This window comes from Pantherophis guttatus, chromosome 8 (assembly GCF_059756535.1).
Source record: "Pantherophis guttatus breed Tessera chromosome 8, ASM5975653v1, whole genome shotgun sequence".
Classification (NCBI taxonomy): Eukaryota; Metazoa; Chordata; class Lepidosauria; order Squamata; family Colubridae; genus Pantherophis; species Pantherophis guttatus.
In genome coordinates, this window is record NC_142070.1 from 12482628 (window position 1) to 12503789 (window position 21162).

Genomic DNA, 21162 nt, shown 5'->3' on the forward strand with positions numbered 1-21162 from the left:
CTTTCACAAAAACACTACCTGTTTAGGTATCTGCCCAAAATTATTAATGAATCCAATTGTAGCTGTTTCTTTCAATGGATCGTTGATGTTGTAGATGTCCACTTGCCCCTCATAAAAGAGGTGATGGAAAACATTGACAGCTTCTACTGCAGCTGGCCCTTGCTGTTTATAGCCAAAGATTAAGTCGATCCATTCATGTAAGTGTGCGCTCACAAAATCACACTCCAAAGCCTGCAATTTAGAATAGAGAGGTTAAATTGAGACAATGGGTTCTATTTACCAACAGACAATTCTATTGGTTCTGTTTACCACGGAGGAGTAAGAGTAACAGTTAAAGAAACAGGGTGACTTGCCTGCACCCAAAGATTATTTTTCCAGGAAAAAAAAAAAGAGTAATTCGTTCCATATTTTATCTGAGCAAAAATGTAAGCTGGAATATTTATTATAGTATAGCCTTTATTGTCATTGTACATCATGCGTACAACGAAATTGGTTTTAGCCTCACTGGTGCTATCCATGACAAAAAAATACAAACAACATACCGTATTTTTCGTAGTATAAAATGCACTGGACTATAAGACGCACCTACCTTTTTTGGTGAGGAAAAGAAGAAAAAGAAATCTCCCTCTGCCTCTGAGCAATTTTGCCTCCCTTCAGCAAACAGCTTGCTTTACTTTCATTTTCGGTTTCAGCATAGCTTGATTAGCACAAGGGAAAAAAAAAATCTGCTCCAGCAATTTTCTTCCTTGCAAGCAAGCAGCAGAGCCCTGCGCAAAACAGCTGAGAGCAAATCAGCAGAGAGTCGGGAGGCCGATCCAATCAACTTGTGCTAATTAGCCTGTGCTGAAGCTGAAAGGAGCTGTTTTTTTCTTGCTGTTTGCTTGCAAGGAGGTAACTGCTGCGAGGCACAGGCCAAAGGGTGGGGGCCAGTGGGTGGGTGGGGCTACATTCGGTGTATAAGACCCACCTAAATTTTCACCCCCTTTTAGGGGGGGGGGAGGTGCGTCTTATACTCTGAAAAATACGGTAAATAGTATAAAGAATAATCCCTATGCAAGTAATTAGGGGGGGGAAGAAAAAGAAAAAAAAAAAGAAAAATAGTCATACGTTTCCGCGTGCGCGTGGAGTGATTGTGGTTGTGTTTAAGAGTCTGACAGCCCAAGGATAGAAACTATTTTTAAACCTATTTGTTTGGCTGGCTATGCTTCGATGTCTTCTGCCCGATGGTAGAAGTGTGAAGAGACACTGACCACGGTGTGAATCATCTCTGAGTATCTTCCTTACTCTGCTAAAGCAGCAAGACCTGGTGATGTCATCCAGTGGTGTTAGAGGGCAAACAATGGTTTCTTGTGCCGAATTGATTACTCACTGTAATGCCTTCCTGTCCGCAGCAGTTAAAACAGCAGTGTGTGAGGACACTTTCTATCGTAATAGAAATATTAAGATTTCTATCCCACCTTTATTACTTTATAAGTAATTCAAGGCAGGGGTGAAATGCTATCGGTTTGGACCGGTTCGGAGAACCGGTAGCAACGGCAGCGCGAGGCTCTGCCCATCCGCCCAGTCGTCATTACTTCCTGATTTTAACCAAGAAGTACCTGCTTTTTACCCTCTGTGCATGCGCAGAAGGGTTTGCACATGCGCAGAGAGTCCGCCCTCGCATGTGATGCGCGGTGGGTGCACTTCCGAACCGGTAGGGAAGTAGATTTCACCCTGATTCAAGGCAATGAACATATGTAAGAAATATATATATATTTCTTCCTCCTTCTATTTGCTCCACAACAACCCTATAAAGTGAATTGGGCTGAGAGAGAGGGACTGACCCAAAATCACCCAGCAAGCTTTCATGGCTAAGGTGGAACTAGAACTCACAGTCTCCTGGTGATTGGACCAAAGTCATCCAGCTAGCTTTCGTGCTTAAGGCAGGACTAAAACTCACAGTCTTTTGGTAATTGGTCCAAAGTCACGCAGTCAGCTTTCATGCCTAAGCTAGATATATTTCTTCCTCCTTCTATTTGCTCCACAACAACCCTATAAAGTGAATTGGGCTGAGAGAGAGGGACTGACCCAAAATCACCCAGCAAGCTTTCATGGCTAAGGTGGAACTAGAACTCACAGTCTCCTGCTGATTGTTCCAAAGTCACCCAACTAACTTTTGTACCTAAGACAGGAACTGAACTCACAATCCCCTAGTTTCTAAGTCACCACTTAACCACTACAGCAAACTGGATCTCTCAATTTATTACAACACAACTCAAACATTGGATGAAAATCAGTATGTCTGCCTATTCTTTTCAAAATTTCTCTCTCTCTCTTGTTTGTAAAACAGAAAGTTGTATTACCTCCCGATGTACTCTAATGAATTCACGGGGATCCCCTTTTGCCCATGGAGGAAGGATTACATCTCCAAGTTTGGTGCCATTCTGCTTGCAACCTATAAAACAAAAATGTATCTTGAACACTGCATAATTCATTATACTTGCATGTCTCCTGGGAAGACTATTATACTATCTATAAGAGAGGAACATAAAATGTTAATTTTATTTTTTGAAACCAATACTGGTAGGCAGGCCTTGATATGTTTTATTTTCTTATAAGAATGCCAGGATCTAACACCTAGTGCTTAATACAAAGAAAATGCACAATTAAAGAATATGGCGCTTTCAGATCAAATATTAAGGATTGTTCTTATTTCTTTCTGGTTTCTTCCAAGCTATTTTTACTAAAACAAAATAAATTAAGTAGGTGGTTCCTATTGTTAAACTATTATCATGACATTATTAGGTGATTGTGAGCCGCGGTGGTGCAGTGGTTGGAATGCAGTACTGCAGGCTGCTTCTGCTGACTGTCGGCTACCTGCAATTTGGCAGTTCGATTCTGACCTGCTCAAGGTTGATTCAGCCTTCCATCCTTCCAAAGTTGGTAAAATGAGGATCCAGATTGTGGGGGAAATATGCTGACTCTGTAAACCACTTAGAGAGGGCTGTAAAGCACTGGAAAGCGGTATATAAGTCTAAGTGCTATTGCTATTTGTTGCAAACAAGTCATAAATCTACCACAAAGAGTCCTGGTCTAGTTTTTTGCACACCTCTGTCTAAACCACGGGTTCCTAACTTCTGGGCCGGTGCTCGCTAGTGAGCTGCAGCCCATTCAGAACCAGGCCGCGCAAGTGTTTGGCGAGCTGGGCGTACACGCAGCTGTATTTGCAGGAGTGGCGGGTGTGCAAATGGAGCTTGGCATGTGAGCATGCACTTACCGCTTGCATAGAACTATCTTTCTGTTATTATAACCAATCTCAATAAAGTGTCATTCTGGTCTTGCTGTGGAATTTAGTGTTTGGTCTTTATTTATTTTATTTATTTATTTTTCAATTTATACACCGCCCTTCTCCCTAAGGACTCAGGGCGGTGCATAGCCAGAATTAAGAACATGAAATACAAATATTAAGAACAATTAAAATATATATAAATTTGGTCTTGTTCTTCCTAGTGAAGCGGACAACATCCTTGTTCACCAACCACATTATAAATCAGTTTTATGTTCTTTTGACCACGATCTCTCAAGAATATACAGGCAGCCCTCAAACTTACGACCATTGGTTTATTCACTATTTGAAGTTACAGTGGCACTGAAAAAAGTGACTTATGACTGCTCCTCACACTTACGACTGTTGCTGTACCTCCACAATCAAATTGGCCTGAATTTAACAAAGGTTGCCGTGTCCCGGGGTCATGTGATCACTATTTTTGACCTTCCCACAAGCAAAGTCAGTGACGGAAGCTGGGGTCGATTAATGACCATGTGATTCACTTAACAACTGCAATAATTCACTTAACAGCCTTGTTAAGTAGCAAAAAAAAAAAAAAAAGCATTGTAAAATTGGGCAGCGCTCACCTAACAACCATCTTGCTTATCAAGGGAAATTCTGATCCCAATGTGGGTCATAAGTCGAGGACTCTGTAACTGAAAATAGTTTCTCTCACTGTCAAGAGAATTCATGACTGGCAGAGACATGGTAACAAGGTCAGCCAATGAATAGGGCTTAGTAACATGGTCAGCCAATAGGAGCTGAGACGGGAAAGAGCCTGGGCGTGGCTCTGTCTGTCTGCTGAATTGAAACTGATACTCATCTCTGCTGTTCTCTCCTTTGCCTGTGTTTTTTGCCTGTAACTCTCTATCACATTGGAAGAATCTGCTGTTGGTATTGTAGGTGATATTATGTATATAAAGAGAAGTTAATGAATCCTGCTGAATCAGTTATCTGTCAGCACTTCAAGCTGCATTTACTCTAGTGCTGACATAAGGAGAAGTGGAGGCGTCTGGAAAGGGACGTTTGACTTTTCACCTACTTATTTTCCCTGGAGATAATATCCCCTAGGAGATGGGATGGGAGGGGGGAAATTCCTTTGAGCTGGAGCGGTAGATTAGGGGTAGAATGACTTGGAAGATGGCCAATGAGTGCAGGGGAGTGGGGAACGGAAAGGGAAGGTTTTGGGTCTGGAAGTCAATGTTGGCTTCGATGGAGTCGGGTTTTAGAATGTCGTGCTTAATAAATAGGAGTTTTTCTTCAAAGACTTTGTTTGAAATGCAATTTATTTGAGACGACCTCGAAACTTGACATTATCTGTGTGTGCTTTCTGGATGTGATTTCTGCAACAAACTCAGACACTCACCTAGATCGAAATTGTTAGAGTTAAGCAACAACTCTGGGAGGTAGAAGAATTCTGGGATCAGCTCCTTGACATCGGCCATATTGTGCTTGGATGCAGAGTACCAGGCTTCCCGCACACTGTGAAACATTCGGTCGGCCAAGTCAAAGTGGCCACCCTATGGAAGGAAAAAAGGATATCATCATTGTAACTTTGAAATATTTTTTAAAAAAAACAATACCCATCTTTCTTCTCCTCCCATATGCCGTATTTTTCGCTCCATAAGACGCACCTAGTTTTAGAGGAGGAAAACAAGAAAAAAGATATCCTGAACTGGAGCCTGAGAGGACCACAGATAGGTGTCCTCTCATGTGCCAGCTCTGCCTATTGACTTCTGCACAGCGGAAAAGAGACAGAAGAAGCGGGCAATGAGAAAGAGGCGGGGTTCAGCACTGTAAAAGGACCCCGCTACCGCGGCCCGGCTGCTATTCACCAAAGGACCGGCACCATGACGCAATATTCGCTCCATAAGACGCAGAGACATTTCCACCCACTTGTGGGGGGGGGGAGGGAAAGTGTGTCTTATGGAGTGAAAAATACAGTAAGTCGGGGATCAGAGCGGCATGTGAGCTTAGCTAAAGATCAATCAATGATATTTATTCAGTCAATGACCAGCAAAATTTTAAAGAACAAAAATAGAGCGACGAAAACTAAATCAACAATACACTCACAACTAGCAAAATAAATCACATAGCATTCACTCCTCTAGTGCTATGTTAATACAGTTGTTAACCGGATGATAGATAAGTAAATAAATAGCTATACTTCAAAACATTAAAAAAAAATATTTTGAAAAGAGATCCATCAAGGAGTATTAATTTTGGGATTCAGTGTCACTTTCTGATTGGGGATAGTCTAGGTAGTTCTCAACTTACAATCCTTTGTTTAATGACTACTGAAAATTACGACACCACTGTAGAAAAGTCACTTATGACAGTGTTTCATACTTAGGACCACTGCAGCATCCACATGGTCACATGATCAAAATCCAGCCGCTTGGCAACTGACTCATATTTATGATGGTTGCAGTGACTTGAGGTCATGTGGTCACCTTTTGTGACCTTATAACAAGCAACGTCACTTAATAACTGTGTGTTGTGACCCAGGCCCGAGTAGGTAGTATTAGACGCAAACAGTTCCAAAACAAACAGACTTTATTAGAACAGCTGAGAATTAACTCATTCTCAGCGTCGTCCAAATTAAATCAAAACGAAATCTTCATAACACAAATTCTTCAGTCTAATCACCAACCTTGGTATAATTAGACAAACTGCCAAAGGCTTCTCTTGGCAAAAGTTCAGAAGCAGAAGACGCCGGCAAGAGATAAGTGCAGCAAGACAAGAACAAGTCTATCAACGTTGTTTTCTGACAAAGAGCCCAAGAGCCATTACTGGTCTTTTAAGCCTTATGGGAGGGGCCAATCATCTCTTGGCCCTACTCCTGAGTCATCCTCTTTGCTGTAGCTGCTCCTGCCTTCTGGCAGCTCTTCTCATACGTGCACTAGGAACAGGCTCCTCCTGTTCCTCTGCCTCTCTACTGTCAGCCTCTGGAGTCCGCACCTCACTCCCCGATGGCCCTGGCCCCATCTCTGCCTCCAACGCAGAGCCCTCATCCGGGCCTTCCCCAGCCTCCAGGACTGGCCCCTGTTCTTCCTCAGCCTCATTGCTGTCTGACTCTGCTATCAGCTCCGCAGGCTGCTGGCGGACCACAACACTGTGCTACTAATTTAATAACTGCGGTGATTCATTGAACAACTGTGGCAAGAAAGGTCGTAAAATGGGGCAAAACTCATTGAACAACTGTCTCGCTTAGCAACAGAAATTTTGGGCTCAATTGTGGTCATAAGTCAAGACTCGGGACAAAGTCACTCACGAGATTTACTCCCAAGTTTGCAGGACTAATTTACATCTAAAAACAAATTTGCCCACCGTCTGGCCACACACATAACTCACGACGTTCTGGCATGATAAATAACAAGCACAATAAGCACCTAACAGGTTTAAGGATGACGAATGGCTACATGGAGCAATGCACCGATAGAGACTTAAGTATGCTGAGAATTATGTTGCAAAGCAAGCACTGCAAAACACAGGAAGACGCTATATATTTTACCTGCAGTCTTAAAAATATCTGCGTGAAAGGTTCCATTCGCACAAGATACGAAGCGACTATCATTGCTGATGAATAGTGGGTGCCATAATGATAGGCCGGGGTTTCACCTGAAAGAAAACAATATTAATCAAAGCAGGAATGGAATGAAAAGTAAACTCGACCATTTCAATAGCTTCAGTGAATGAATAAGCTTAAGAGATTTTGAGGGAGGAGAAGGTAATATATCCGAGTAATCTAGTAATGGGGCTGCAGCAAATTTCCCTAAAAGCTACAGTCATATATCCGATCTCGTTAGAAAGATTACTAGGGCTGATTCTCAAGCCTAATTAAACCAAATGAAATTGGTGAAACCAAGTGGAAAATGTGTATCTTTTTAAATTAATGTAGACCAGGGATGTCAAACTCGCAGCCGGATGCGTCACATGCTGGCCACGGCCACCCCTAGTTTAGTGAAAAAGTCACGATATGTCACGTGATGACGTGAGTTATACTTTAGTTAAATGAGTTATACCTTAGTTAATATTAAAGCAATGTTCTTATGGTTTAGAGAGCAAATCATTTATTTCACACTTGGCCAATAAAGAATTCTATTCTATTCTGTTCTGTTCTGTTCTGTTCTGTTCTGTTCTGTTCTGTTCTGTTCTATTCTATCCACTTTTTTATGATGTCCATGACATCAGTCAAAATTCCAAATTAACTCCATCAACTAAAGCAATTGGCTTATCTGTTTGAAATATTAATGTAATACGTAATTGTAATATGTAATGAATAAATATGTAATTTAATACATTACATTAATGTAATGTAATAATATTAAGATATAAATTAGCATGATCTGTAAAACAGTAAAGATAATAGATTAAGTTTGTTTTTTTTTAAAAAAGAGTAAACATGTTATATACAGGTAGTCCTCGACTTATGACAATTGAGACCAAAATATCTATTGCTAAGCAAGGCAATTGTTAAGTGAGTTTTGCCCCATTTTACGACCTTTCTTGCCACAGTTGTTAAGTGAATCACTGCAGTTGTTAAGTTAGTGAATCTGGCTTCCCCATTGATTTTGATTCTCAGAAGGTCACAAAAGGTGATCATATGATCCTGGAACACTGCGATTGTGATAAATACGAGCCAGGTGCCATGGGTCCAAATTTTGATCACGGGCCATGGGGATGCAGCAATGGTCGTGTGAAAAATGATCGTAAGTCACTTTTTTCAGTGCTACTGGAACTTTGAACGGTCACTAAGCAAGCTGTTGTAAGTCGAGAACTAACTGTACGCAGAAATTCACACAGCCGATAAATTCCCAGGCTAAGAACTCACCGTTCGGATCTTCCCAGTCTTTGTAGCGTTTTTTATATTGAGCTAATCTCTCATCAGTCTGGGCCCCCATTGGTTTGGCCAAGTTTCTAAATGTCTTTGGGTTGTTAAGATCCAATTCCTTGAAAAGAAGGAGGAAATAAAAACCATCCAAGGATTAGCAAAGACCATTCATTAGAGGAAGACTGCAACCATATTTGATAGGCCAGACAAACCCATCTTGGATTTATAGTAATTCTCTACAGGGCTGTTTTAACGCATGGCCCAGATGGGTACTTGGCCGTGCGCCCAACGAGCATAGGGGCCCCACACTAATCTGTGTATGTAAACCCTTCAATGCACCTTGTATCATTTAAATACAGCAACTGTAAGGTTTACTGAGTATTATTGTGTTTTTCAACACCGATTTTGTTGGAAGTGCCAATAAAATAAACATATGTTTAATTTTATCGACCATTTACATTTTTTTTTCTGTGAGTCAGTGGCGAAATCCCCCCGGTTTTATATGGCTCACCAAACCGGTAGCATCAGCAGCAGGAGGCTCCGCCCACTCGCCGGGACGTCATTACATCCCGGGTTTTTTTACCATCTGCGCATGCGTAGAAGAGGCGCACGTGCGCATAGCAGGCGTGCACCCATTTCCGAACCAGTGGCAAAAGCAAGTGGATTTCACCGCTGCTGTGAGTAGTTGTCATAGGGGCCCCAGTACATTGCTTTGCCCGGGGCCCATAATGCTGTTAAGATGGCCCTGATTCTCTGAAATGAGCCTTTATTACTATTGGATCTCTAGCACTCTTTAAGTTCAAAATCTCACTATGAATTGATAATGAATTCACTAACAATATTAATAACATAATTATAACTATAATCAGCAACTTTATTATCTAAAATTAATAACAGAGTGCATTTTAACAGTGACGACTAATCAATTAAGAATGAACATCTCATTTTAAAACAATGTAAGTTACTCTTGTTTTCTATCAGCAATTCAAGTTGTATCTAGCCACAGAATTTAGAATAAACGCTGAAGGATCATTTTAAATATCTAGCTGCCATCCTTCTGAGGTCGGTAAATTGAGGATCCATATTGTTGGGGGCAATGCGCCGACTCTGTAAACCACTTAGAGAGGGTTGTAGAAGCGGCATATAAATCTAAGTGCTATTGCTATTATATATATTAAGTAAGCAAATAAGCTTTCTAGCCCTTATTAGGAATAAATTGAAATGTAGGCTTATTTGCAACTTTGCCATACATCGGTGTCTGTATTTACCTCTGAATCGTAGTCAGCAAGGATCCATGGAAAGACAGGATACTGCATAAGGTCATTATAGGATCGACCCGCCAAAGTGTTTAAGTGCATCAGGTATTGGAAGTTACTGATTTCACCTCTCTTGAGAGAGAGAGAGAGGGAGGGAGGGAGAGAGACCAGCATTTGAATTCATCGGTCAATTACAAAACTTCAAAATGTAAATTTGTCTACTGCTTTATATAACATGAACATAAAGTTCCAAGATTGCATTTTCAATATTCTGTTTCCCCCCCCCCACACATGTAAAAATGAAATAGAACTATTTATGCTTACCTCCCATCTTTGTGTAACAGATCTCTCCCCTACGAGAGTGCTCAGCAAGCCAGATCTAATGAGGAAAATTTAATCCACTGAATTAACAGAATTAAAAATTCAATAGTACAAAAAAGGCAAGGAAAAAACATTTGTTTTAAGTTAATACCAATGATTAATTTTACAGGGTGCCATTCAAATTCAGAATGGCATAGTGTAAAATTTCGCTAATTCATGAAAACTTGGATTTCAATTAATTTTATTCAGAATTGGTCTGAATGGTTTTATTTAGATGAAATATGATACTGAGATAGGGAAAAATCTCTAATCCTTGGTTCAAATTTCAAATCTCATTGGATGATCTTGGGAAAGTCTCAGTTTTATCTACTTTGAAAGAACTTTTGGAGAAGACATGCTATAATTTCATGTTTACACTTTTGAGCCATAGGAAATGATCAGTATCCAGATATAGTCAATAAGTAGAGTGTTTGAGGTGAATATTTAAGAAAAATTGTCCTATTTTCTGAAAATGAATAATATAAGAAAGGAATCCACTAATTAGTATTTTATGAGCATTTGTTTTTTTTAAAAAATCCCAAAATTTGCTTTATTTATCTGTACTTAGAACAATATATGTTAGATAACAAAGTACAGTGAAATTCAGCTATTTTTTTCTTAAATATTACATTTTAAAGTTGAGTCACAATAATATCAACCATGTTCTAACAATTATATTTTGACATAATAAACTGACAGGTGCTTCCATAAGTACTGGTTAAATTAGTTTCTGATTTAGATGAAAAATAGAAAATTATAATTTAACTGTAAATACTTTTTGTTAACCTCCATGCCAATCTGTGACAAGATTTGCTTATAAAACTGAGCTTTGAATTGGATTACACAGAAGCAGACAATGCAAATGATTACCCTTGTTCTACGCTGGTATTAGGTCGTTGTCCGGATACGGACTCTGAGCTGTCAGTTAAAGATGGAACAACAGCCAAAAACCTTTTAAAAATTAAGAAAACAATGCAATTAGCAAACTAGACATTCCAATTAGAATTGGACAGCAACTCAGTAGCAACAAATTAATAGAACAAATTAATTAAACAAATGTTACACTTTAATGTTATCACCCACTATAGGTTACCTGCAGATACTAAACCAAGAAAAGATTTATAGTACCTTTGATAGACTTTATTTCTCACTCCTTTTTGAAATGCCAGGAGGTAGTTGCGTCCATCAGCTGAGAATACTTCAACAGCAATTGGCTGTAATAGAAAATGCCTTTTTAAAAATATGTTCCAACCAGCTGACGTTTTTATTCAGCCGAGAAATTAATTTACAGGCTTCCACTTTGCTTGAAGGAAACTGACCAAAACTAAAAATACCTACATGCAGCAGGGGTGAAATCCAGCAGGTTCTGAAGAACCGGTAGCAGAAATTTTGAGTAGTTCGGAGAACCAGCAAATACCACCTCTGGCTGGTCCCAGAGTGGGGTGGGAATGGAGATTTTGCAATATCCTTCCCCCAGGAGTGGGGAGGGAATCGGGATTTTGCAGTATCCTTCCCCTGGAGTGGGGTGGGAATGGCGATTTTGCAGAATCCTCCCCCTGCCACGCCCACCAAGCCATGCCCACCAAGCCACACCACGCCCATCAAGCCACGCCCACAGAACCGGTAGTAAAAAAAATTGGATTTCACCACTGACATGCAGTCCTATCTATAAAGCATTACTCCCCATTAAACCCCATAGGGTGTTTTTAGGTATCACGTATCAAACAAGCCTAGGCCAGCATAACTACCTGCAGCAAGTATCTTCTTTTATGCACTTCTTTGATGTCTTCATAGGCAAATATGCTGCATGTCCTTTTTAGCTGACTTGGACCTTGTCTTGCGCCTCGGGGTATAATAGGCTCATGCATACTGTAGAAAGTGAGAGTAAGATGGAAGGTATAAGTGAAATTATCAATCTACAATGTTGTTCAGTAGGTTTTACTTTCTTCGTTTCGGGCATTTTGTTTCAATGATCTTTCACATTGTTATTTTCAGCGTTATTTATCTCATCGTTATCTCACGACTGGAATTAAAAACAGACTGTGTACATTTTTACATATAAATTTTCATGTATCTTAACATTTTTCTCTTGCACTGTCCACTGTTGTAAAGCGTCACTCACTTTGGAGGCAGGGTCTCAATGTCCCGTATTTCCCGTGTAGCAGTCATGGTGAATCCGTCAATCACATAAAAATGTTCTTTTCCAAAGAGGAGAAGTCCCTCACTGGTGTCCAGTCCTTGAACCCGGGCACAACGATACATGTGTTGTATCTGTAACAAGATCCATTATTTAATCAAGAGCAAAAATATTGTATTTTTTTTCTTGTTTGGTTTTGGAAGAAAATCACTTTAATTCAGGATGAAGTTTAGAATAGAAAAGAATAACAGAGTTGGAAGGGACCTTGGAGGTCTTCTAGTCCAACTCCGCTTAGGCAGGAACCACCACTTCAGACAAATGGTTATCCAACATCTTCTTAAAAACCTCCAGTGTTGGAGCATTCACAACTTCTGGAGGCAAGTTGTTGCACTGATTAATTGTTCTAACTGTCAGGAAATTTCTCCTTAGTTCTAAGTTGCTTCTCTCCTTGATTAGTTTCCACCCATTGCTTCTTGTCCTGCCCTCAGGTGCTTTGGAGAATAGCTTGACTCCCTCTTCTTTGTGGCAGCCCCTGAGACATTGGAAGAAGAATCCTTAAATGACCATTTAACTGCAAGTATAATGACTATAGGGTAGCCCTGACTTTACCACCATTTGTGTAGTGATCGTTCAAAGTTACAATTTGAAAAAAGTAACCTATGTGGGGACGAGGTGGCTCAGTGGGCAAGACGCTGAGCTTGTTGATTGAAAGGTCGGCAGTTCAGCGGTTCGAATCCCTATTGCCGCATTAACGTGGTGAGCTCCCGTTCCTTGTCCCAGCTTCTGCCAACCCAGCAGTTCGAAAGCACGTAAAAAATGCAAGTAGAAAAATAGGGGCCACCTTTGGTGGGAAGGTAACAGCATTCTGTGCACCTTTGGCCTTTAGTCATGCTGGCCACATGACCATGGAGACGTCTTCGGATAGCGCTGGCTCTTCGGATTTGAAATGGAGATGAGCACCGCCCCCTAGAGTCAGGAACGACTAGCACATATGTGCGAGGGGAACCTTTACTTTAACTTATGACCGGTTTGCACACTTACAAATGTTGCAGCGTTCCCCATGGTCACAGGATCAAAATCTGGGCGCTTGGCAACTGGCGTATATTTATCATAGTTACCCTATCTTGGAATCATGTAATCACCATTTGTGACCTTCCCTGCCGTCACCACTAAATTATTACTAGTAAAGAGTCAACGGAATTCGGGGGGCGGTGGGGGGGGGGAGGAATTTGGAGTGTTTGTGGACATGTAATAATTCTAGGCTGAGTCCTCTCTTGACTCCACTCTCTGGCTCTCTGCTTCTCCTCCTACACTTGACTTTAAACAAATGAATTTGATGGATAGTTGCAGAAATCCCATGAACTATAGAAAACTCAAAATATACTGGGCTCTCTGAAAATAAACTATTTGAATGTGAACAATTATGAAAATGTTAATAGAACATAAAATAATTTAACTTGGGTTTCAAAGACAGAGTAAGGAAAAAAGAGCAATAAATGTAGTGTATAAAGATTTGGAGAATTGTAAGCATGAAATGATTTTAACCGATTGAGATGCTGTCTATGATCGTTTGTAAGGATGATATTTTTATGTTATTGTTGTTGTGGTTTTTTTGTTTTTTTTATTTTATTTTTAATCTAAAATAAAACTTTTTTCAAAAAAAAAAGATTAGTAATAATTGAATATGAAAAAAATATTTTAAAAAAATATAATTCAGTGCAGCCTAAAATATTCAAAATATTTTTATAATAAATTAAATACCCACACAGATACACTTGATGGATTAAAACTGCAAACTGACACTATTTTAGCAACCTATTCAAAAAGAACAAAAAAAATACCAAGCTATTAAAAATATGATAGTCTTGCGTAAACTGGCTGCCTTAAAGAGATGATTTAAGATTATTATTTTACTTCCAATAAAATAAAATATGGCGCAATTAATTCCTACAAAATCAAAACTAATTTGTTATAAATTTTATTAGTAATATTATATTTGAAGTATATCAATAATACATTTTATTTAAAATATTTAAATCCATTATCTCTAGCTTTATGTATGCCTATATATTCAAACTTTGCTCAGCAGTTCTCTGGAAATCTGGTGATTATTTTCTATCAACTTGCTAGTCAACTTTGATATAAATATATTTAAAGGAGCTTAGCAGACAAAGATGAGCTTAAACTTCAGTGAACCACTGACATCCAATTTAATATTGTTTGTCAAGTCATACGTTTAATTATTCTTATGGCAAACAAGTAAAAAGAAGAGCTTAACTGGAAATTAAATCAATCCCTAAACTATTAGCATTCATTAGTATTCACAGTTGTAACAGGATTTCCTGTGGAACATTCTGTCTCAATTAATATGACAACTTGGTAAAAAGAGTCTTTTGTAAAATCCCACTTAAGTTCATGTTAATTTGGAAGTGGATGTCCAATTTTATGAAAGGAATCTAGTAGTAATATAATAAGAGCTCTGGTAGTGCCATGCTTAGAATGCAGTATTGGAGGCAAATTCTGCCCATGGCCTGGAGTTTAATCCAAGGTTTATAGGCTAACTCTGCTCACTGCCAGCAGTTCAATCCTGACCATCCATCCTTCTGAAGTCTGAAAAATGAGGACCCAGATTGTTGGGGGCAATATGCTGATATTGTAAACCACTCAGAGAGTATTGTGAGGATATATATACCGTATTTTTCGGAGTATAAGATGCACCTTTTTCCCCCCTAAAAGGGGGTGAAAATTTAGGTGTGTCTTATACACCAAATGTAGCCCCGCCTACCCACTGGCCCCCAGCCTTTGGCCTCTGCCCCCCAGCAATTTACCTCCTTGCAGCAAGCAGCAAGAAGAAACAGCTCATTTCAGCTTCAGCACAGCCTAATTAGCACAAGTTGATTGTCCGTTGGCTTGGCCTCCCGACTCTCAGCTGTTTCAGGCTACAGGGATTACCACTGCCTATTGCTGCGTGGGCCTCTGCTGCTTGCTGCAAGGAGGTAAATTGCTGGGAGCAGATTTTTTTTTTCTTGTGCTAATCAAGCTATGCTGAAAAAGAAAATGAAAGTAAAACAGGCTATTTGCTGTTTGCTGCAACGAGGCAAAATTGCTGGGAGGCAGATTTCTTTTTCTTGTTTTCCTCACCAAAAAAGGTAGGTGTGTCTTATAGTCCGGAGCGTCTTATACTCCAAAAAATACATTAAGTCTAAGTGTTATTGCTATTTTCAGAAAGACGATCTTGTGATGTATAGAACAGAAGCCAGTATTATGTACCTTCTCTCCTTCTTCAAGCAGTCGAAGCAAAGTTGTGTTATCAGTTTTTTCCTCTTCATCTATTGAGCTGCTCTCAGCTATTTGATCCTGGAGTTGCTCCTGGTTCTCCTCATCACCCCCATCAGGTGCAGAACGAGATCGCTTTAACGGTGGCTTAACAAGTCCTGCATTGTATAACAGAATGCATCAACCACATATTTATACAGTCAATGAGCTTTGTACGGTAGCTAAGTAGAGCTGCAAATCAGCAAGTCAACTGAAATAAATGTCTCTTTTACTGCACTTTTGAGATTTATAGCCATGCCTGTAAAAATCACATCCAAAAGAAGACAAAATGTCAGCGCAACCAGCAGCTGCTGATCCAATAAAAAAAAAAAGTTAAATCAACACGTCAATTTTATTAAGAGCTGCTTGGTCAAAGGCAGTCAATAGTTTCACTGTGTTGCTTAGCAATGAAAAGCAAATGTAAATGATCTCGGCAAATCACAATCTGTCCTCTTAAGCTACTGAAAGGGCCTGCTTTGGGTATAAAATGCGGACATCAGATGTATAATCTCGAGCACCACAAAGAAAAGCGAGATAAAAATGTGAACTGTTTGATTCACACATGGACCATAAAATACAGTAAAGGCTACCAACCGATGGGAAATGTTTAGAAATGTGGCCTTGGCAAGCAGTGGATTGATTCGCCCGTCCATATAAACAAGAAAAAAAGGATTAAAGAATAAAAGTAAAAAAAAAAAAAAAAAGAGTGCAAGCCACCGTTGCAATATTTTATGCCTCTTTAGGAATTAGAGCACGGGTGTCAAACTCGATCACGTCACATGACGTCACGTATCGCGATGTTTTTTGCCTTTGCGGAGCCAGGGTGGGTGTGGCCTGAGCATGAAGCATCCGGCCTGCGGTTTGACACCCCTGAATTAGAGGATCATATTCTTAATAAAATACCATGACTGCCTTTGGATACTGATTACATATTAAAGGGGAAAAAAAACCATTTCAGCTAAAAAAGTCAATTTGGCTCTAAATTAGAAATGTAAAACTGATTCAATCAAGGAAAATATTTGTAGCTCAGGATTGAGATGAGAGGTCCTTGGTGCTCTCTGAACGTGCCCGTGTTTTCTTGCAGATGTTTCATTACCCAAACTAGGTGCTAGTAAAGGAGTAGGGTTTGCTCTCAATTTACATTCCACTGGCTTGTCCTGTCAGTTTCTTTGACAGGACAAAATTCTTTGTTTGGGCGGTTTTACTGTTGACATTTGGCTGAAAAATGATTCATTTCTGCCTGTTTATATAATTTATTTTATTTATTATTTATTTATTAGTTCAATTTATATGCCGCCTTTCTCCGGAGACTCAGGGCGGCTTACAAAGCATTAAAAAATAAATAAATCATAAAAACATTTAAAAATTAAAACATTAAAATCCATTCACACCATTCATGGCCGGATCTCACAAGATCGCAACAGTGAGATCAACGGCGCCAGGCCTGCCGGAAAAGCCAGGTCTTCACCGCTTTTCGGAAGGCCAATAGGGTGGGGATGGTCCGGGCCTCAGGAGGTAACTGGTTCCAGAGAGCCGGGGCAGCCACAGAGAAGGCCCTCCCCCACGGGCCCGCCAGCCGGCATTGTTTAGCTGACGGGACCCGGAGGAGACCAACTCTGTGGGATCTTACCGGTCGCTGGGAGCTATGTGGTAGAAGGCGGTCTCGAAGATACCCTGGCCCTGAGCCATGTAGGGCTTTAAAGGTAATAACCAACCCCTTGAATTGTATTATTATATAAAATAATAGTTCATTAATTATCTCCCCAAAACAGAAAGGTGTCATTGATAGTTTTAACTTGCCAAATGTACACCAAATGGACATCTGAGGGGCATTAAAAAAAAAAAAAAACAGAAAAGAAAATGCAACCTTTAACTTTTGCGATTGTATCTTCGCCATGTTCGGGCTCTTGTGGTGCAGCTTCCCCTTCAGAACTGTCTTCAATGGCGTCTTGAAAGACAGCTGGATTTCCAGACGCCAAGCGCATGTAATATTCTTTGCTGTCATAGCTTATAGCTCTTCGGTATCGTGCAGGTTTCTTAAAAATATTTGAATTAAAAGATTAAGCATATTAATATGCGATCTCAAGAAAGTCTGTCTGGGCGCACAGAAACCTCCTGGCGGTCTAGAGGTATAATGGAGACGGACAATTGAAAGTTAACTTCCAGGCAATCAGTTAGATTTGGAATTAGAAATTGAAACTATTAAGAAAAGGCAGTGTGATATTACTGTAAAATCTCAAACCATTAGTGTGTAGCACAGACAGAAAGAGTTAAAAGAGACGTTGTATTAGATCCGCATTTCCCATACTCGGAAACGTTAAGATGGGTGGATTTCAACTCCCAGAATTCCCCAGCCAGTATGTAGGAACTCTAACTCCCAGAATTCCCCAGCCAGTTATGTGTGGACTGCAACTCCCAGAATCCCCAATCAGCATGCATGGGACACCAACTTCCAGAACTCTCCAGCCAATATGTATGGAGTTGAAGTCCATGCATTTTAAAGTTGCCGAGGTTGAGAAATGCTGTATTAAATCAAAGACGTGAAGAGAATACAGCAACACACCCCCTTAAGTGTATTTATCGTAGATTGTTAATCTTTACAACAACAGAATTACTGAGAAAGCACAAAAAGCCAACCATGGAAGCTTTGTTACGATTGCCTAACATGCAGAGAGATTTCAAGCCACTCGGCCACCCGTGGATATCTTTTTTCTTTCTTTACCTTTTGAGGAATGGCCTCGTCAGATGTCTCCGGAGCCTTACTTGAGAAGTCAAACTGAAAACAGGGCATTAAATATGAAAACATGAGGGGAAAATAAATCACACTAAAGAAGAATGCTAGTACGATGAGGGCATGTTCACTTGGCTAAAACTATCAGAATCTATTTTGGTCAGGCCTTCAAAATGAGTCCGAAAGGAGAAGAGCGGTATACAAATTTAATAAATAAATAAATAAATAATAAATAAAATACTAGACTGAGTCTTTCTTTTCTCTGCATCAAGGATTGCGAGGCAGGGAGGGGAGGCAGGGGAGAAAAATGACGCTTCAGCATCTGATCCAGGGGTGGGAGTCAGCCGGTTCGGACTGGTTTGGGCGAACCGGATCCTAATTTTACATCTACCCACCCGCCCCGCCTCTCCCAGGAGTCTCCACGTGGCCAGTTTTGGATGCCAGGTAAGTGCAGAGCCCCTGTGGAGGCTCTGGGAGGGTGAAAAGCGTGCAAACGGGCCTGTTTCAGCATCCGGAGGGCCTCCGGAGCCTGGGGGAACCCTTTTTCATCCTCCCGGAGGCTCAAGAAAAGCCTCCGGAGCCTGGGGAGGGTGGAAACACCCCCCCGCCATGGTGCAGGAGGCTGAATAGGACACGCCCACCATGGCCATGCCCACCCAGCAACCGGGCAGAGAATTGGTTGCTAAAATTTTTGAATCCCACCCCTGATCTGATCCATTAAAAATAGTTAGAACTGAGGTTAAACTCTACTTCAGGGGTGTCCAATTCATGTCATCACGGCGGCGTCACATGACATATCGTGACTTTTTCTCCCTTCGCTAAACCGGGTGTGGGCGTGGGCAGCAGGTGACGCAACCGGTCCGTGGGCCGCGAGTTTGACACCCCTGCTCTACTTAATTGCTAATGGATATATGATCTGAATTAATATTCTAGGAAAGAATTGCATACAGAGGTAGTCCTCCGCTTACAACAGTTCATTTAGTGACCGAGGTTATAACAGCACAGAAAAAAGTGACTTATGACAGTGTTTCACACTTCCGACCATTACAGCATCCCCATGGTCATGTGATCTAAATTCAGACGCTTGGCAATTGGTTCATATTTATGACGATTGCAATGTCCCAGGGTCATGTGTTAACTTTTTGTGACCTTCTGACAAGCAAAGACAATTGGGAAGCTGAATTCACTTAACAACTGTACTACTAAACAACTGCATTGATTCTTTTAACAACGGTGGCAAGAAAAGGGTGTAAAATGGGTATAAAACTCATTTAACAACTGCCTTGCTTAGCAAAAGAAAGTTTGGGCTCAACTGTGGCCGTAAGTTGAGGACTATCTATTTAGTATGTTAGCAATTCTCAATTAATAGTTTCAATCTTCAGTCTGCAAGTAGAACAGATTATTAAAAGCCAGGCTTGCAACGTCCACAAATGAATTATCACCTTCCTATGTAATTTTTTATCAGGCCAGCTCTACCTGCAATAGCTTTTAATCCAGCAGGTTAAATGTAAATGATCAATCCTGCATGGTAATCTATTAGTGGCTCATTACATTTCATATTTTTGCTGCTTGCCTAGAAGTATAAATACAAGCATCTTTCAGGAAAGTGCCTCTGGCTTGAGACATCATACATATATAGATCTGGTGTGCACATTAGGACATGGGTCCCCAACCCCGGGCCATAGCCCACTACCAGGCCGTGGCCTATTTGGAAACAGGCTACACAAGCAGCTGGCCAGTATGTGTGTGCACACAGCTCAACTTGCGCAAGTCTAGCTATGCACGCAAGTTGAGCTGTGTGCACATGCGCCAATCCGCCACTCACATGGCTCGGTTCCCCCCTCTCTCAGCTGGGCTGCCAAGGTTGGGGACCATTGCATTAGGACAAGGAGAAGACATAGATGACTTTACTTTGGTTATCCTGTGACTGAAACTGGATTGTAGAAGAAGAAACCACAGGAAAAAACCAATAGAGCCGATGTGGCTTAGGCAGCAACTCCAAACATTTGTTGGTAACAATCTCTTAGAGATAAATCAACATCTATCAATAGCAACGCACTCCCAGCAACAAACTTTTATAAATCCACAGCCAATGAATATTAATGGCCAATAAATATAGGCTGCATTACAGATGACAGTCATTGCGATGAACATTATTTTCAACGACACAAGCAATCAAATAATGCTTTGACTACTGTTCAAATCTACAAATAAGTTCTCTCATGCATTTACACTTACCAGCAAATTGGTCTCGTGTTCAGTATCTGGCATGTAAGGATACTGCACGTAAAACATGTCATTTCGTACCATCTTCTTCCTCATCCGGCATGGCCCTTCGGTCATTTCCAGCATCCATTTGTCCAGGTGAGACCCGATGGGAGGCCCCCAAAGACCTCTCTCCCGTAACAACTCATATTCGATTTGAGACCACTCTTCTGTCACGTACTTCAAGGCATTTTGCTGACGCTAGAAAAAGGAAGGAGAGGTCAGCTGCCATTTTATCGAATAACCAAAATTTTTGGCCCAAGTTATTGTTGTGGCCCATCAGCGGCCTGTGCGGATTGTGGCTGATTCCGAAAATGAGGAGGCTGGTGTGGTGCTGCGCCAGCAGCCTGTGCAGCTGGCGCTTGAGTCAGACAGTGACGAGGCTGGAGAAGATGTGGTGCCAGAGGCAGGGATTCAGCCAGGGCCTTCAGAACCTTCAGAAGTTCCTTTAAGTGAAGAGGATGAAGAGGAGGAGCCTCTTCTCAATGCATGGGTGCGCAGAGCTGCCAAAAGGCAGGAATGGCTTCTCAGGAGGAAGTCTCCTCGAGAGTAAGGCTTGGGTCTAATTGGCCACTCCCTTAGCCTATTTAAGGAGGAACACCGATTGCAGCAAGCTGTAGGGAACAACTTTAGTTCACTCTCCTTTGCGTCTGGATTCTCTGCAAAATTGCTTCTGGGCTTTCTGCCAACTCTAGTAAGACTGTGATTACCTTATCTTAGAATGCTTGTAGGCTGTTAAGGAAGTTTATTAACAACCTTTGGTTTAAAAAGACTGAGTTATTTGAGTAAAATAAGCTTCGTATAGATTTTGTGTGTGCTGCGTTCTTTGGGGTCCGTAGCTGGGGCAGAACAGTCATCACTGTTTCTTTCACTTGTTCTTCTTCCATTTTAATACTCAATAAATAATTATACATTTTTAACAATGTCTACAGCATACAAAGAAAATCTTTATAGAAT

The 21162-nt window shown here is 40.8% G+C and overlaps 1 protein-coding gene across 10 annotated transcripts in view; it reads right to left on the minus strand.

The window, feature by feature from the left end:
* The window catches only part of WDFY3 (WD repeat and FYVE domain containing 3), a 205675-nt gene that overhangs the window by 24513 nt on the left and 160000 nt on the right, over nucleotides 1-21162 (minus strand). For 8 of the 10 annotated variants that reach the window (XM_087875091.1, XM_087875090.1, XM_034431140.3 and 5 more), the window contains 15 exons: nucleotides 20179-20406; nucleotides 17932-17985; nucleotides 17077-17245; nucleotides 15165-15328; nucleotides 11880-12028; nucleotides 11506-11626; nucleotides 10886-10971; nucleotides 10628-10708; nucleotides 9722-9776; nucleotides 9410-9529; nucleotides 8142-8259; nucleotides 6822-6928; nucleotides 4674-4827; nucleotides 2343-2434; nucleotides 19-231 (listed from right to left, as the gene is read on the minus strand). In XM_087875091.1, coding sequence (XP_087731217.1) covers nucleotides 19-231; nucleotides 2343-2434; nucleotides 4674-4827; nucleotides 6822-6928; nucleotides 8142-8259; nucleotides 9410-9529; nucleotides 9722-9776; nucleotides 10628-10708; nucleotides 10886-10971; nucleotides 11506-11626; nucleotides 11880-12028; nucleotides 15165-15328; nucleotides 17077-17245; nucleotides 17932-17985; nucleotides 20179-20406 — 1911 coding nt within the window. The remainder of the gene's footprint in view (nucleotides 1-18; nucleotides 232-2342; nucleotides 2435-4673; nucleotides 4828-6821; nucleotides 6929-8141; nucleotides 8260-9409; nucleotides 9530-9721; nucleotides 9777-10627; nucleotides 10709-10885; nucleotides 10972-11505; nucleotides 11627-11879; nucleotides 12029-15164; nucleotides 15329-17076; nucleotides 17246-17931; nucleotides 17986-20178; nucleotides 20407-21162) is intronic. The other 2 variants (XM_034431142.3, XM_034431138.3) reach the window with 1 other exon arrangement.